This window comes from Peromyscus maniculatus, chromosome 8 (genome assembly GCF_049852395.1).
Source record: "Peromyscus maniculatus bairdii isolate BWxNUB_F1_BW_parent chromosome 8, HU_Pman_BW_mat_3.1, whole genome shotgun sequence".
Taxonomy (NCBI): Eukaryota; Metazoa; Chordata; class Mammalia; order Rodentia; family Cricetidae; genus Peromyscus; species Peromyscus maniculatus.
In genome coordinates, this window is record NC_134859.1 from 53,805,236 (window position 1) to 53,821,809 (window position 16,574).

Genomic DNA, 16,574 nt, shown 5'->3' on the forward strand with positions numbered 1-16,574 from the left:
TGGTCTACATAGCAAGTGTCAGACAGCCAGGGCTATACAGAGAGACCTTGTTTTATAAAATGAAATAAATAATAGGGAGGGGTGCTTTATGTCTCCAGTGTCACACACTGGGAAGAGAACAAATGAACAGGTCCAGTCCGCTCCGAGTCCATCTTGGTGTCCCGACAGAGGTTTAATTTTCCACAGAGGGCAAGGAGCGGGCATAACTATGCAGTCTGGTCCAGGTGTGGTCCTCCTTGTCTTCAGTGTCTCCATCTTTCTTACCAGGTGGTCTGACAAGCTGTCAGAACTGTGTGAAATCTCTTCCTGGTAGACAAGTTCCTCTTCTGGCTGGACCAGGCTGCCAGCCCTTTTCCTCACCCAGCCTGAGATTCCTGGGGAATCTGAAATTCCGTTGATAGCATTGTTTGAGTTGTCTGACGGCCGAAGGGAGGGCACAAGTCTCTGGAGAATTCTTTATTCCTGTGGACCCACCAATTTGAAAAGTTAACATTTCCTTAGGGCAAATGTTACCTGTAACAACCTTCTCTTCTCCCATGGCTAAGAGTCCAAGGTCTAGTGTGTGTGTGTGTGTGTGTGTGTGTGTGTGTGTGTGTAAGAGATTTAGTGTGACTGAACTCAGGTCCAGAAATTCACACTATGGAAAAATCAATGTCTAAGAAAAAGGTGAGGAAAAGGAAGACTTTTTTTGAATGAACAAATAGTGGAGAAATGGAAACTTTCTCTTCAGACTCTGGAGAGACGGCTCCGTGGTTAAGAGCACCTAGTCCTCTTCCAGGGTTCAGTTCTCAGCAGGCAGATGGGTGGTTCACAACTGCTAATAGCTGCAGTTCCAGAGGACCTGGCACCCTCTTCTTGTCTGGTAAGCAAGCACACAGGTAGCACATCCATGTAAATAAAAAGAGAAAAAGGTAAATCTAAAGAACAAACAAACCAGACTCTCACCTGCAGGGAATCTGTGTCACGGAAATGGATTGGGAAAATGTGCGTGAGAGAAAAGGTGAATAAGGATGGGGAATATCTATGTACTTTCTGGAAATCGTTGGTGATCGCCCAGGAACTAGGGTACCATCTCAGGTAGCTCCTTTCCGTGGTCTGTTGCTTCTTGACCTGGGAAGAGAGAGATAAGACAGAATTAGGCCAAGCTTAGCCTGAATTATAGTCTTGGGCAAAACAGTTCTCAAATGATTGTTTTGTGTGTACGCAGAGCTGACTGGAATCTGAGTGCAGGTTAGGACAACAAAGGAGAAAGCCACAGAATGAAGGCAGAGAGGTAACCCTTTTCACCTGTTCTAGTAAACACAGGACCAGGTGAAGTTTCAATGTCAGCAGCTGAAGCGGCTGTTGGGTCCCTGAAAGGTGGTTCAGCCAACAATTATCATCACGACTCACGTGGTGTGCTAGTTGCCTTCGGGAAAGGGAAGGTTTTGTTGTTGTTCAACACTTCCGCATCACACTCCATCACTGAGGGACGTCAGCACAGGAACTAAGGCAAGAAGGGAAGAAGAGACCATGGAGGAACGCTGCTTCTTCTCCAGGCTGGCCTTCAACTCTCCCTCAAAAAATCAAACAAACAACAACAACAACAAAAAAAAAACAGTTGTATGCGTGTTTTCCCTGCATGTATGTTTGGGCGCCACATGCATGTCTGGTGCCTGCTAAGGTCAGAATAGGGCACTGGATCCCCTGGGACTAGAGCTACAGAGCTACAGATGGGTGTGAGCCACCATGTGGGTGCTAGGAATCACCCCCCCCCATGTCCTTTTCAAGAGCAGTAAGTACTTTTAACCACTTAGCCAACTCTCTAGTCCCCCAGTTACATTTCTTTATTTCTTTCTCTCTTTCTTTCTTTCTTTCTTTCTTTTTTTTTTTTTGTTTTTTGAGACAGGATTTCTCTGTATAGCTTTGCGCCTTTCCTGGAACTCACTCTATAGCCCAGGCTGGCCTGGAACTCACAGAGATCCGCCTGGCTCTGCCTCCTGAGTGCTGGGATTAAAGGCGTGTGCCACCACTGCCGGCTTTTTTTTTTTTTGTTTGTTTGTTTGTTTGTTTGTTTTGTTTCTCGAGACAGGGTTTCTCTGTGTAAGCTTTGTGCCTGTCCTAGATCTCACTCTGTAGACCAGGCTGGCCTTGAACTCACAGAGATCCACCTGGCTCTGCCTCCCAAGTGCTGGGATTAAAGGCGTGCAGCACCACCGCCTGGCTGGTCAGTTACATTTCTTGTACCATCCAGGGCCACCTGCCTGGGGATGATGCCGCCTGGAGTGGGCTGGGCCCTCCCACATCAGTCAATAATCAAGAAAACACACACAGACCTGCCTACAGGCCAGAGTGATGGATGCATTTTCTCAGTTGAGATTCCCTCTTCTCCGATGACCCTGGCTTGTGTCTCCCTAGCACACATGGCAAAGGTCTTCTCTACAGCAAACTAGTGGAAGACTACTAATGAACTGCCAAGCTATGTGACCTCCAAAACTAGTGTTTTTTTTTGTTTTTTAAAGCCAGCTGAGACAAAGCTAGGGGGTTTATTTGGGATTCCACCACTCCCGGGATAACAGGGCTCATCTCACAGTGCCTGCCCTGTGGTGGCTTCTCCAAGCTTGGGACTGACTGCATGGATTCTTACAGCTGAGATGCGCTGGGTCCTTCCCTTCTCTCGCAGATGATAGTTCATCTCAAAAGACATATGCTGCCGGGCTGGAGGGATGGCACTTGCTGCCCTTGTATAGGACCTAGGTACAGCCCCAGCACTCAGGTCTGGTGGCTACAACCAACACTGTTAATTCCAGCTCCTAGGGACCTGATGCCCTCTTCTGGTTTCTTCAGGCACTGCGCTTAGGTGTACAAACAACATACCTACCCATAGACACATAATTAAAATATGTAATTTTTATTATAACTTTAAGGCGGTGGTGGCGCACGCCTTTAATCCCAGCACTTGGGAGGCAGAGGCAGGTGGACAGCGAGTTCCAGGACAGCCAGGTCAACACAGAGAAACTGTCCTTTAAAAGATATACATAAAAACATATATCCTTTAAAAGATATACATGAAAACAAACTATTTATTATTGGAGCACAGTATCGCTCCAGTTCACAAGTTCATCCATGTGCCCAGGTTAGGTTTGACGGCATGGGCTGATGTGGCCACGCCCACCTGTGGCCTCTTTCTGAGGGATGCTATGGAGGAAAGGCAGTCCCCTAGTAAGAGCCTGCCCATGAGTATGATAGTCAGGTGCCCAGATTCCAGAGGATGACGAGGACCATTCATTCTCACTTCCCCAAGGAAACTTACAGAACTCAGCTTGCCAGACTTCTTGGGATGTCCAAGGGCTGTTGGTGGCGGTGGTGACACATCCCTCCCCCTTCTTATTTAGTGAGTACACCTCAACAGTATGTGTCCCTCCCCTCACTTCCTGTACTTTCTCAGTGTTGGACATTCCTGCCTGGAATTTCCTCCACCCCACTGCCCCGGGAATCACAGACAGCCTGGCTGCATAAAACCCCTCCCTCCATCCCGAGACCTATAAGAAGGGACCCTCACTCTGCCTCATAGGCCTGTACTCTCATCAAAGTCCCACCAAGCTGTTGATGGTATGGGGGTTTGAACTCTCCTCACAGCCCCTACCAGGTGGCTGTCTGTTTATCCAAACCATTAAGAATTCTTCTAACAAACATCTTATGCAAAGGGTCACTCTAGCTCAGTGTTCTCCTTGAGGCCCAGCCCTGAGACTTTTACCATCTATCCATTTAATCATTTTTTTTTTGGTTGGATGTTTCTAGGCATATGACATCTAAAGTTGAATAAGTTATAGTTCCCACCTTTAAGAAACTCACTACAGGGATTTGGGAATTACTTTGGTATTAATTTCTGCATTTAGCATGTGCTTACTGAGAACTTCTGCTGTGCTGACCACAACAGCTGTGAACCTTTGCTGTGAGATGGTCTGTATGTCAAATGCTCTGATTAGTCAATAAATAAAACACTGATTGGCCAGTGGCCAGGCAGGAAGTATAGGTGGGACTAACAGAGAAGAATTGAGAGAACAGGGAGGTGGGAGGAGACGCTGCCAGCCGCCGCCATGACAAGCAGCATATGAAGATGCCGGTAAGCCATGAGCCATGTGGCAAGGTATAGATTTATAGAAATGGATTAATTTAAGATGTAAGAACTAGATAGCTAGAAGCCTGAGCCATTAGGCCAAACAGTTTAAATAATATAAGCGGCTGTGTGTTTATTTTATAAGTGAGCTGTGGGACTGCCGTGGCTTGGAGGGACCCGGAGAGAAGCTCTCCAGCTACAAACCTTGTCCTCCTAAGCTTACAGAGACAGAGGTAAGGTTGAGTTCACACAATATGCCTGCAAGGCAGCCTCACACCTGCAGTAGAAAGGGGCACCTCAGCTCACTGCTTATCTTGGAAGTCACAATCATTACTTCCTCTCCTAGTCCATTGGCCAAATTCAGTCACGTGGCCCCAAATGAACCAAACAGTCAGCTGGGAAATGCCAGGATGATCTCATGATTTTTACTGGGCACAACTTCACCTTGGGTTCCTGGCCATCTGTGTTGGTAAAACATCTCCCTTCAAGAACTTAGAATACTGACGAAAATATACAAAGGAAGGAAGTTGGCAGAAGCTTTGCTCTTCCCACGGCAAGGCTGAGGAGAGTGGTGTAGCTGGAGAGCTTCTCTCCAGGTCCCACCAAGCCCCGGCAGTCCAACAGCCCACTTATAAAATAAACACACAGATGGTATATTATTTAAACTGTTTGGTCTAATGGCTCAGGCTTCTAGCTATCTAGTTCTTACATCTTAAATTAATCCATTTCTATAAATCTATACCTTGCCACATGGCTCATGGCTTACCGGTGTCTTCACATGCTGCTTGTCATGGCGGCGGCTGGCAGTGTCTCTCCCCACTCAGCCTTCCACTTCCCAAAATTCTCCTCTCTCCTTGTCCCGCCTATACTTCCTGCCTGGCCAGTGGCCAATCAGTGTTTTATTTATACAGAACGATATCCACAGCAGAATGGACTTCCGCAGGGTTTAACGGCTTAATACTCAAAGACACTTAGTTTCGTTCCACCCTGTCTTGGCTTAAGTAGTCAGGAATTATTTATTTCTTTTTAAAGGTTTGATTTTTGTTTTTTTTTTTTTTAAAGTATGTATAGGTATGTGGGTATGTGCACGTGCAAATACCTGTGAGTGCAAGTACCTGTTTAGGTGTGTGTGTGTCTGCATGTCTGCATGTGGGTATGTGCATGTGAGTGCAAGGACCTGTGTAGGTGTGTGTGTGTCTGCATGTCTGCATGTGGGTATGTGCATGTGCAAATACCTGTGAGTGAAAGTACCTGTGTAGGTGTGTGTGCCTGCATGTGGGTATGTGCATGTGAGTGCAAGGACCTGTGTAGGTGTGTGTGTTTCTGCATGTGGGTATGTGCATGTGCAAATACCTGTGAGTGCAAATACCTGTGGAAGCCAGAGATGTCAAATGCCCCTGATACTGGGGTTGCAGGCAGTTATGAACCACCTGATGTGGAGGCTGGGAGCCAAACTCAAGTCCTCTGGAGGAGCAGTACCCACTCTTTTTTTTTTTTTTTTTTGTTTTTCGAGACAGGGTTTCTCTGCGTAGCTTTGCGCCTTTCCTGGAGCTCACTTGGTAGCCCAGGTTGGCCTCGAACTCACAGTGATCTGCCTGCCTCTGCCTTCCGAGTGCTGGGATTAAAGGCATGCGCCACCACCACCTGGCATACCCATTCTTAATCCCCGAGTTATCTCTCCAGCCCCAGGACTTGCTTATTGACAGAAACCAAAACAGTTTAAGAGATGCATAACTCTAAATCATTTTTGGCAAAGGATTACCAAGGCTGTCCGGTAGACCACACTACCTGTTCTAAAGCTTGGGTCTATTGGATTCAATGGTTGGGTTCATGTAGATAGAATATATATATTCGATGCATGTGTGGGTCAGTGTGTATGTGTGCAGGGGTACTGTGCCTGTCAAGGCCAGAAGCGGGCATCAGATCCTCTAGAGCTGGAGTTAACAGGTGGTTGCACCTGACATAGGTGCTGGGAATTGAATCAACTGAACTTGGTTCTTCTGGAAGAGCAGCAAGTGCTCTGAACCATTGGGCCATCCAACCCAAGTGTATATGTTACATTTTGAGTATTGTTTCATAAAAATGTATGCAACCAAAGACCCAAAACTTTGATGCCTGTAGTATAAGAGATGAAATTCATTGGGTGACTTAAAAAAGGACTCATTTGTTACTTTAATGAATGTTCAGAGTCTGAGCCAGAAAAAACAAAAACAAACAAAAAACCCAGAACTGGAGAGTGAACATGAAATACTGGGATTCCAGAGTGGAGCTGGACTCTAGAGGACGAGGTATTAGAGGTATGTAGTCTTTCTAATTCTCTGGAAATGGGGCCTGCTTTACAGATCACTTTGGGGGGCTTTGAGAAGAGGTGGGCTAGAAATGGCCCTGATAGTATGTCCGTCTCTCCTAAAAACAAAAACAAACAAAAAAACCAAACCTAATTTTTATGTATATGGATATTTTGCCTGCATGCCTGGTGTCCTCAGAGGCTAGAGAAGGGTGTGCAGTCCCCTAGAACTGGAATTACACACGGTTGTGAGCCACTCCAGTATTCTGGAAGAGCAGCCAGTGCTCTTAACCACTGAGCCATGTGTTCAACCCCATCCTTCTCTTTCTGCCTGACTTCCAATAACCCCTTCTGAGTGTTATATTCACTTTCAGGGTGAGCCTGTAGGTGATGATCGACCTCTTGGTAGGTTTTGGTTGAGCTGCTTCCTGTTTGGCTGAGAAGCCTGTCCGAGCCTGTGACTGTGAGGTCTCACTGACTATGGGCAGTGGAACAGGATTCTGTGCTTCCGTTACGGTCCAAGCTAATTAGATGCAAAACTAAGTGAACAAGCAAAGCCCTCAATCAGAGCTGAAGCCTCGGTGTCTCCAGTTATTTTGGTGTCCCTGTCCTGTGAGGTCCTGTCTTCTGTAGGGGTTTAGGTTTGTCTGTTTTGATTTTATTCACTGTGTTTGTGTGTTTCACTGGGGAGTTGGATGGGGCTTGGCTATCTAGGAGAAGCACATGAGGACCTGTATATTTTGAAAGTCCTTTTTCTCTGGGTGACGCTTAGCTTGGAGTGACATGATCAAGGGGTCTGTATGTCACATGGGGCCCTCTTCTTCAAGATTTTAGATGGAGACACTGTTCTCAATGAGGGGAGGGTCCATGTAGATGTAGGGCAGTGCCAGGCTTCGGTTCCGCTCCCCGATTTCCCTAGAGATCTGGACCAGCCGTCTCTGGAAGGCAGTTATGCTTCGGCGTGGGGCATCCTCTGTGAAGTGTTCATCTGGATAGTGGCCAAGAGGCCTCTGGGGACCAATCACAGGGTTGAGATGCCGAGGTCCCCATCACCTGAGCAGCTGCGACCCACCCTTAGCTGACTATGGCCACAGTGTGTCCCCGATCCAGTCACCTTACAGTCGTTGGTTGAACCTCAACCCTGTCCCTGTCCTGAACATTTTCCCAAGGGACAGCGCTCTGTAATCTCTTAGCCCATTTGATGTGAAGATTTAAAGGCACATTTAGTCCCATGTCACTGTCATTGCGGAGAGTGAGTTCTCATCATCCTCTTTGCACACCTGGTCCTCAGTGTGAGGTGACCAAGGGTCACGGGTCGCACCTTTTAGTGAGGTGCGCGTGGGTGGGTCTTGATGTCAGGGTTGAGTTTGGCCCAGGGAGGGCAAACAACGCGTACTTTCCTATCCAGCCCAGCCTGGCCTGACTCCTAGCTCTGTACTTACTCGGTCCCCGGGCTCCTTGCTTAGCATCCAAAGGGCAATGATGACGTCACATGTGGCATTGACTGGTGGGAGAGTGGCTATGAAGCCCTCAGGCCGAGCCTGGCCTTTGGAAGTGGGTGGTGGCAGCTGCATGGTTGGTGGCAGGTTGGGCATCCAAACGCAAGAGTCAAACTGAAGGCAGGGAGGATACAATGAGGACAGGACCCTGGCCCTTCCATCGCAGTGCCTGCCTGTCGCCCCGACCTTACCTGGCCTGCACTCACAGCTGCGTGCTTGGCTGAGCAGGTGAATATCACCATGGTGACGTACTGGACCAGGGCTTCCCGGGTATCCAACAAGGAGGGCACACCTGTAGGAAAGCTGGGCTGGCATCGGGGCTGCTGGGGATCCGAGGACCTCACAGAGAGGCCCGAGCGTGGGGCTGGGCCCCAGGGCTGAGGTCCCTGTACCTGAACTTTCTCGGCTGAGGAAGCCCTCAGAGAAGATCTCCTTCACCCAGGCCTGCAGCTCTCCGTCCTCTTGAATAGACACATCGCTTGGGTAGTAGATGCTGACTATCTCCGAGACGAAGCTGTAAGGTGCACCTGGATTCAGTCCCTGACTCCAAATTGACCCTCCCTTGAGAAGCATCCTTGTCCGGTGTCATGCAGGTCAGCCCGCTTCACCGTAAACCTCCCCGGAGCGTCCCATCTCCCGCCCAGTCTTCCTGCCTCCGCTGCCCCTGCAGCTTCCCGAGGACGGTTCCCTCACCTCTTTATTGCCCCCCAGATCTGCATCCCATCATCCCGGTAATAGTAGCCTGGGATGTCTCCCACATCTCGGGCTCGAATATCTTCAGGGAGACACAGGGCAGAATAGTCCAGCTGCTCCATGTTTCTCTTTATCAGCTCAGAGAATCCTCCAGTGCCAAGGCCTGTGGACTGAGGGAAAGAACTGGGCACCAGAACCTTGCTTCAAAAGCAGGCAGCAGCACTGTGGGGGGGCAACATTAAGGAAACAGGGCCTCTCTCACCTCAGAACTCTATATTCTTCCAATTGAAGAATGCCCTCCCGCCAAAGGGGGTGCTTACCCTGTCCACCACCTTCCCGGGGGCGATGAGCAGCTCACGCGCAAGTGTGTTGATGTGCAGTGTGTACCGAATGTGGGGGATCAGCAGCTGCAAGGGGTAGGAGATGGCAAAGTTTGGGAAACCCAGGCCCGCCCCCACAAAGCCACCCACCCTGTGAGCCACACAGGAGGAGCCAGCCAGGACAGTAGGTACAATTTGTGATGGTGCTCCCTGCCCAGCGATGAGGGCTAGGGCCCACAGCATCCTGTCCTGTGTCCTCAGGCAGGCTCTTTCTCCCCTCTGAACACCAGCCCATTTTGTCAAATGAGGACCCTGGGAACCTCCTGAGATTCTTTGTCCCCTGGAGCAGGCAGAGCACCATGAAACGCAGGGCTGGGGTCTGGCCATGTGGGGCTGTCCTCCTCAGCCTACTTCTGAGGGCCAGGTGCTGGGAGCCGCAGTCGGATTGGAGAGCATAGAGCAGGGCCTGAGGAGCCTTCCCAGGACACATTTGTTTCTGTCATCAAGTTAAAACATCTCCAAGAAAGGCAAGGCTTCCCCTCCCATGGTTGTGTACACTTTCGGATTTCCGCTTTGATATTGTCTCAGGCCCTGGATGCAGACTCCACTCTGTGTTCTTCTGTCAGAATGGGAGCCCTGCATCCAAGCCTGGAAAGGTAAGGCCACCTGAGTGAGGAAAGGCCACTAGGAAGAGGCGCCACAGGGTACAGGATAAAGCCCAGAAGTCTACAGACTTGGTTTCAGCCTGGGATACAGACAGAGCCACCTTGTTTTGAGAAAGGATCTCTCCATGCAGTGGTCTTGGCTGTTCCGGGACTCTCCTAGGTCGACCAGGCAGGTCTCAGACTCATAGAGATCCTCCTGCCTCAGCTCTCTAAGTGCTGGGATTAAAGGTGTGCGCCATCACGCCTGGCTTGGGCCAACTCGCTGTGAGCCACTGACCTTGAAGAGAGGGTGGCATCGGGGCAGCTGCCGCAGCGTGGCCAGGGCGAAGACTTCCGGCAGCAGGTGCGCGTGCAGCAGATGAGTGAGGGCCTCGTGGACGGAAAACTCGGCATTGCGCACCCAGGTCTTGGCCAGGAGCCAGTCCCACCTGCCATCGCTGGGCAGGAAGATGGGGTTGTCAGGCCCGGGAGTCTGTTTGAGCTGGAGGTAAGGCCGGCGGGGAGGGAGGCGGTGCCAATGTCCGTCAATCACTCAGTGGGACCCTTTCTACTTCTGCCATCCCCCGCCCCGCCCCCTGCCTTCTTACAGACCTGGATGGCGAGGGGGAGCAGGGGCCCAGCCTCTGAGCTCTGGTATAACAGGGTCATTGGGGCTGCGGAGAACTGGGGCTTTCCGTTGATGACATTGGTTTGGACTCCGGAGAGGATGCCATGATCCACCAAGAACAGGGAGCCCTTCTGCAGGAGAAAAGGGAGCCAGGACTGCACCCGGCTTTCTACAGCAGGACGAGGACCCAGGATTGCCAGGGGATTGCATTTTGAGAGAGGCTGCTCTTGGCAGGTAACACACAGTTGGTCCCGCTGTCTCCAGGAGGGGGATGAGCCCGGGGAAACTAGCATAGGGGGTTTGCCGAGTTTGCAGACCATGTCCCACCTCCAGCTCAGCCTGCAGACTCGTCCCAGGGCCCAGCACTGGGGCCACCATTTCATCGGTGACTGGGAAGTTCTTTGGAAGGCTGTGACAGCGGCGGATCAGGACCGGGTTGAGGCCATTTAGAAACTGGGAGGCAAAGAAGGCGTCTTCCTGCCAGTGCTCCAGCACGTACTCTTCAGGAGGGCGGGGGACACGGAGACAAGTCACCACAGCTCCTACAGGTTTCCTCCTTGCTTGCATGATGGAGCTCCCCCTTGTCCATCCTGGGGACCTCTTTATTTCTTACAATGGCCTCCCGATCCCTTGGCTTTGGTTACTGCCTGTTCACCAAAGAGCAACCCCTAGTCCCAGCCTATCATCATGCCGTCTACCTGACACCACCCTAGAGGACTCACTAGCCTCAAATGCAACGTAAGTGTGGGATCTTCCTCCAGCTCAGCCTCCACCCCTTTCCTGGCATCCCAAGGAACGGCAAGTTTATCTATTTGACTGTCCATGGCAGCGCCCAGAAGCTCTGTGGGAAGTACCTTTCTTCTCCTCTCACTGAGGCCCATGGACCCTCCATCCTTGGGGTCTCTTGGCCCCTCTGTCCACTCCTTTCCCACACAGCCACATCCTTGATGAAGCCACCATCCCCATTGACGTCAGCTGGAACCCCATGGCTAATCTCCCTGCTTGTCCCCGGACCCCCAACCCACCCAGTGGAGCAATCTAGTCATACTGTCCCTCAGCTGGCCACCAGTCACTAGCCTCGCGTTGTGCTTAGGAAAGCCCCCAACCTGCCACAGTCCACACAAACGTGGACGTGACTTCTGCTCCCTGACTTTCTTTCTCTTACTCAGTCCAATTGGGCCACAGCAACTTCTTTCTCTTATAGGTTTCCTGTTCTTCTGTCTTCAGGGCCTTCATCTGTCTGTCCCCAGAGCACTCTCTGCCCTGTGCCTCATCCTTAGTGTTCATGCCCACTTAGCCTCCCCACCCTCCATGAAAGCTTTCTAGGGCACCCTGAAAGCTAGCGTGGGTTCCTCCTTTAACCGTTTCTGAAGCCAAAGAGTACATCTTCCAAGGAACACTAATGATGTGCTTTTGAGTCTTATTAGTAGCCACAGCCTAACTCCACTGTGCGTCCTGTGTCCATAGACCCAACCACGGTTATCTGGACAATGGTTGAATTGGCTCAGGGGTCCCCTCTGCCTTCCCCCTCTTTAGTTTCTGTGGGAACTTTAAGGTCTAATAGGAAGGGCAAGGAGGCGCCCAAAGTCACAAGGTGGATTGGGAATTTTTAATGAGCCTCCTGGTAATGATGGGTGCTGATCTCCCAGAGAGAGGTTAGGATCCTGGCCCAGGGCCTCACCTGCTGCAGGAGTCTTGTGGAAGTGAAACATCCTTCTCATTTCCCTCAGACTCCTCCAGAGTCCTGTGCGGTTCAGGAATCCTTTGATTTTCAGCTCTGTGAACCTGATGGGACATGAAGTGTGGGAAGAAGGACCAAGGCTCCAGGAGAGCCTCCCCTGTCTGCCCGATGCAGTCAGTCCCCTTAAGAAACCACTGTCCTACAGCACAGGAAAACTGAGCCTTGAGCGGGGCTGAGCGAGCTGTATACTGAGGTATGGGATTGAGTAGACAAGAGAACATAGGGGTGGGGACAAGGGACAGTGTGGCATCCTCACGCAGAGTAGACTTTCAAGTAGAATCTGGCATTCTTGACTTCGGAGTACTTGACATTGAGGTCCAAGTCTTTCACAGTCACCTGGTCGAGGCAGTGAGGCCAGCCTTCAATGTAGGTCTTCCAGCTGGAACAGGTGACAGGTAAATGATCAGCAAAGGCTTCAGGGAGGAGCCCTTGGATTGAGTCAGAAGAATCTTGCCCCAGGGGGCCCTGGCCATAGACAGCCCCCTTCTGCCAACAGGGACCTTCCAGAGACCCATCTCTCCTCTGTGTTCACTGGGTTGTAAGGAAGCTACACGTCCCCACAGGAGACTTCTGGGTCAGTTGGAGTCCCCCTTAAGGAATTTGAGGTTGGAGCTGAGCCAAACAGGTGGAGTTCCTTAAGTATCTGGATTACAGGATGTGAATGTTGGGACCGTTACCTAGGTAGAGTGGGAATCAGGAAAGCAGGGGGCGGGGGAGGGAGAAAGGCAGGGAGGAAGAGCTGAGGAGAGAGGGCAGGAGAGAGGAGAGGAGAAAAGCATCTGGGAGATGGGAGGGAATCGCCATTGGTTTGTGGCTGGATACGTGGCTTTTCCCCGCCTGCTCGTTCTTCTGTAAGTACCTCTGCGTTCTGCTCACACACCTGCTTTGTAATCTGTTTGAAGTACCTGATGCCTAACACAGATGCATCTTGGGAAGGGATGTGGTCCTGAGCTGGCCTGTTCCCCGGGAGTCAGTTGCTGTTGGCAGACATCCCATCCAGAGGCAGTCCAGCTTCCACTGCCTGGGGAGCTGTATCAGTTTACTCTGCCCTGACCTAAGGCGGTTGTCTTTAAGCCCCACAATCATGCAAGCCACAGCCAGAGACCTTTCGGTGAAACAATTAAATTTTGTTTCAACAAGCTGCGACCCATTTTCTAAGTAAAAAAAGTTTAAAAAGTATCGTGAATACGGCTCAGAAGTAGAGCACTTGCCTAGAATGCATAAGGTCCTAGGTTCAATCCCCAGTATAAAAAATAAAAATAAAGATGTGAAAAATAAATATTAAAAAATTGCTGCCTACTATCAAGTCTAGCAACTTGGGGTCAATCTCTGGGTCCCACGTGGCAGGAGAGAACCAATCCCTGCAAGTCGCCCTTTGACCTCCATATGGATATCATAGTTGTGCACATACAGACATGTAAGAAAAATGTAATTGCAACTTTGGGGGGTGTTGAGACAAGGTCTCTCTGTACAGCCCTGGCTGTCCTGGATCTCACTCTATAGACCAGGCTGGCCTCGAACTCAGAGATCCACCTGCCTTTGCCTCCCAAGTGCTGGGATTAAAGGCATGCGCCACCACTACCAGGCACAAGTTTTTAAAAAATAAACATAAAAAATTAAAAAGGACTGGGAATATAAGTCAGTGATGTGTGTTTACTTGGAATGCAAAGAACATGAGTTCAGCTCACAGTATCAAAAACAATTGAATAATGAAAAAGCTTTTAGATTTGAGTTTGGACATCAAAGGACAGTTTGCAATTAAAGGATACTGCCACTAGGTGGCGACCAAACTCTGTACTTGACTCACCTGAGACTCTTGGTAACCAGCAGGTTCTCAGTGGGTAATGAGGTGGGACTAAGAGCTTGCCTTCCCTAACTGGTACCCAGAAGATGCTAATGCTGGGGGGTTGAAGCCTCACTTTAGTTATAATATTAAGGACCCAGACAGAGAGATCAGACATAGGAATAATGCTAACAGCACACATTTATGCAGGGTTTAGCATTTTTGTTGCTGAGTGGTTCCTGCCACCCCAAGGGTGGCAGGGTCTCATATGTACTAAGCCTCACATTCACTGTGTAGCTCTAGGTGACCTTGAACTTCTGGTCCTCCTGCCTTCATCTCGTAAACGCTGGGAATATAGGTGCGTGTCACCATATCTGCTTTATGTGGTTAGGCAAGCACTCTCCCAACTGAGCTACATACATCTCAGCCCAAGTGTTTTCTTTTTATAATAAAGGTAATGTTGAAGAACAAACCCAGAGCCTCTGGTACAGAATTACACTCCCAGTCAGATTAGATACATTCTTTTGTTTGTTTGTTTGTTTTTCAAGACAGGGTTTCCCTGTGTAGCTTTTGGAGCCTGTCCTGGAACTCACTCTGTAGCCCAGGCTGGCCTCAAACTCACAGATTCATCTACCTCTGCCAAGCTGGGATTAAAGGCTTGCGCACCGCCAGGCATTTTTTGTTTTGTTTTCTAATTAGCTACATTCTTAACCATTTCTCACTTGTTTTCCCTAACAACCCAAACAAGAAGAAAATAAAGATCAAAGAGATGAAATGATTTCCCTGAGACACTCCCCCTTCTTTTGTTTGGGTCTACACTGACCCTGCATCACCTGTGTCTGTGTCGGTGTCGTGTTGTTGCCCCCCCCCCCACTGCTGTGAGATCTAGTTTCATGGCTTTCAGGACAAATGTAGAATTTGATTGATCTCCAGAGACCTAGGGCAAAAGCAGGCAGCCCAGGATTTGGGAAGCAACCAAGATTAAGAGCACCAAGCTCTTTGGAAAGTGTCCTCCTGAGTACACCTGACTTGACTTCTCAGGAGCCTCCTTCCTTTGTTACTTCCACCTTCTGTGAGCTCAGCGTTTAGGTGGCTCTCCTCTCTAAACTCTTCATCCCGAGCAGACGACAGAGAAAGCACCCTTGCCTGAAGATGTCTCCTTTCTAGGGATGTGTTCCAAGTTCCCCAGGGGATGCCTGGAGTTCCGCCTGTGTTTATGAGAGGATGGATGCACTGATGGACAGGTGAGAAAAAAAGAGAAATAAAACAGCAACCGCAAAGAAAGATGGAGTGAGCCACAGGGCACGGCTGTTGGAGCAGGGGTTCTCACACTCCAGTGGGGGCCAGAGTCACCTGAAAGGCTGGTTAAGATAGATAGGGTCTTCCTGCTCAGCCTCAAGGGCAGAGGGCCTGTGAGTCGCAGGTGCCCACTGTTGCTAATGCAGCTGGACCTGCGGTCCAGGTTGGATGATAGTCCTTATTTGGGCTGCTTCCCATGCCAGAAGTGAGCCCTCCTGGAAGAATGGCTAGCTCCCTCCTCACCTGTACATCTCCTTCCTGGCCTTCAGCTCTTCGTGACGCTGGAGCTGGAGCTTAGGGTGGTGGTCTTCCGAGGAGACCTTGGCTGTGGGTCGGGGCATGGATGGAAAGGATACTCTCCTGACCTCTGGCTCCAAACATTCTCCCTCCTATTACCGCCAAACCCACTAGTGCCCTCACCCCGGGTACATTTCTGTCCGCAGCAGGCTGGCCGCCCGCCGCCTGCTTCTGCAGCATCACCAGCCCCCGCCCCCTCCTCCTCTGCCCCTTCCTGGAGTCCACACTAGTTCGCCTCTCCAGTCCCCAACCCTAGCCTCCTCCACACTGCTGTGCCCCTAAGGTGGCCCCAGCCAGTTCCTCGGCACCCCCTCACCTGCTCCCTCTTGCAGCACCAGGTCCCCCGCCCCTTCTAGCCACTGGTAGCACGGGAAGTGGAGTGTAGCCCCGGGCCCCCACTCCAGCTGGAACCAGCGGCAGAACCAGGCGTCGGGCGGGCGGGCCCCAAGCGGGAGGGGCAGCTCTGGGGGTGCTTTGTGTACCCGCAGCATCAGCACAGCGCCAACGTCCTGGGGGAGCGTCACCTCGAAGTCCTCTTCCTAGGAGGGGCTGTTTAGTACGCCGAGGGTGGTCCCTCCCTCCCCCTCCTCCATCATCACCACTGCCCGCTCCCCAGACACTCACAGCGCCCGCAGTGAACTCCTTGCCTAGACGGTCCAAAGGCACTAACGGACTCTCTCCCTGGGTCCCCACGATGCTGACAGACACTTTGTCCCAGGTGCCAGCCCCACAGGCCTCCCCGGTGGATACTCTCACCCTGACTTTAGCCATACTCCTAACCAGTCTGGCTCTCTACTGCAAGTTGGACTGCCAGGCTGGGTGCCTTTCTACCCCAGGGATGCCCCGCCCACCATTCCAGGTTATGGGGAAACGTGTTTGCTACGGACGACAGAATTCCCTTTTGGTTTCATTGCCGCCAGAATTAGGGCCGGCTGGGAGGAGCTGGGTTGAGAGACTGAAACCCGGAGCGACAATGAGTAGTACTTGGACAGGGAAGTGACTCAGGTCCCCAGGGCGAGTTTGAGACCGAATTGGGATGTGGGGTACAGTTATTGAATTTATTTATGTGCTGTCTTAGCTTTAAATGTGTGTGCGGGATCCACTTCCCGGTTTCCTACAACTCTTCTCCGGCTACGTGCATTCTGTCATTTCTTTTAGTAAATAATTTTGAGAGCCGTCACCGTGCCCGGACTGAGGCAGGCAAGACTTGGCTTTTGACTGCATGCTTATTAAAATCAAGCACAAGGGGGGAAAGACACTCAAATGCAGTATGTATTAGAAATT

The 16,574-nt window shown here is 50.7% G+C and overlaps 1 protein-coding gene across 1 annotated transcript; it reads right to left on the reverse strand.

The window, feature by feature from the left end:
- Positions 1–6,244: 6,244 nt before the first annotated feature.
- Alox15b (arachidonate 15-lipoxygenase type B) lies at positions 6,245–16,124 on the reverse strand. Its single transcript, XM_006973465.4, has 14 exons — positions 15,915–16,124; positions 15,607–15,829; positions 15,237–15,318; positions 12,168–12,290; positions 11,852–11,955; positions 10,498–10,670; positions 10,155–10,301; positions 9,841–10,044; positions 8,899–8,985; positions 8,579–8,748; positions 8,278–8,399; positions 8,077–8,177; positions 7,829–7,999; positions 6,245–7,396 (listed from the first exon to the last, which is right to left on the reverse strand). Exons 1-14 carry the CDS (start codon positions 16,059–16,061, stop codon positions 7,217–7,219), a joined length of 2,034 nt encoding a protein of 677 aa, XP_006973527.1. The 5' UTR covers positions 16,062–16,124; the 3' UTR covers positions 6,245–7,216.
- Positions 16,125–16,574: the final 450 nt, after the last annotated feature.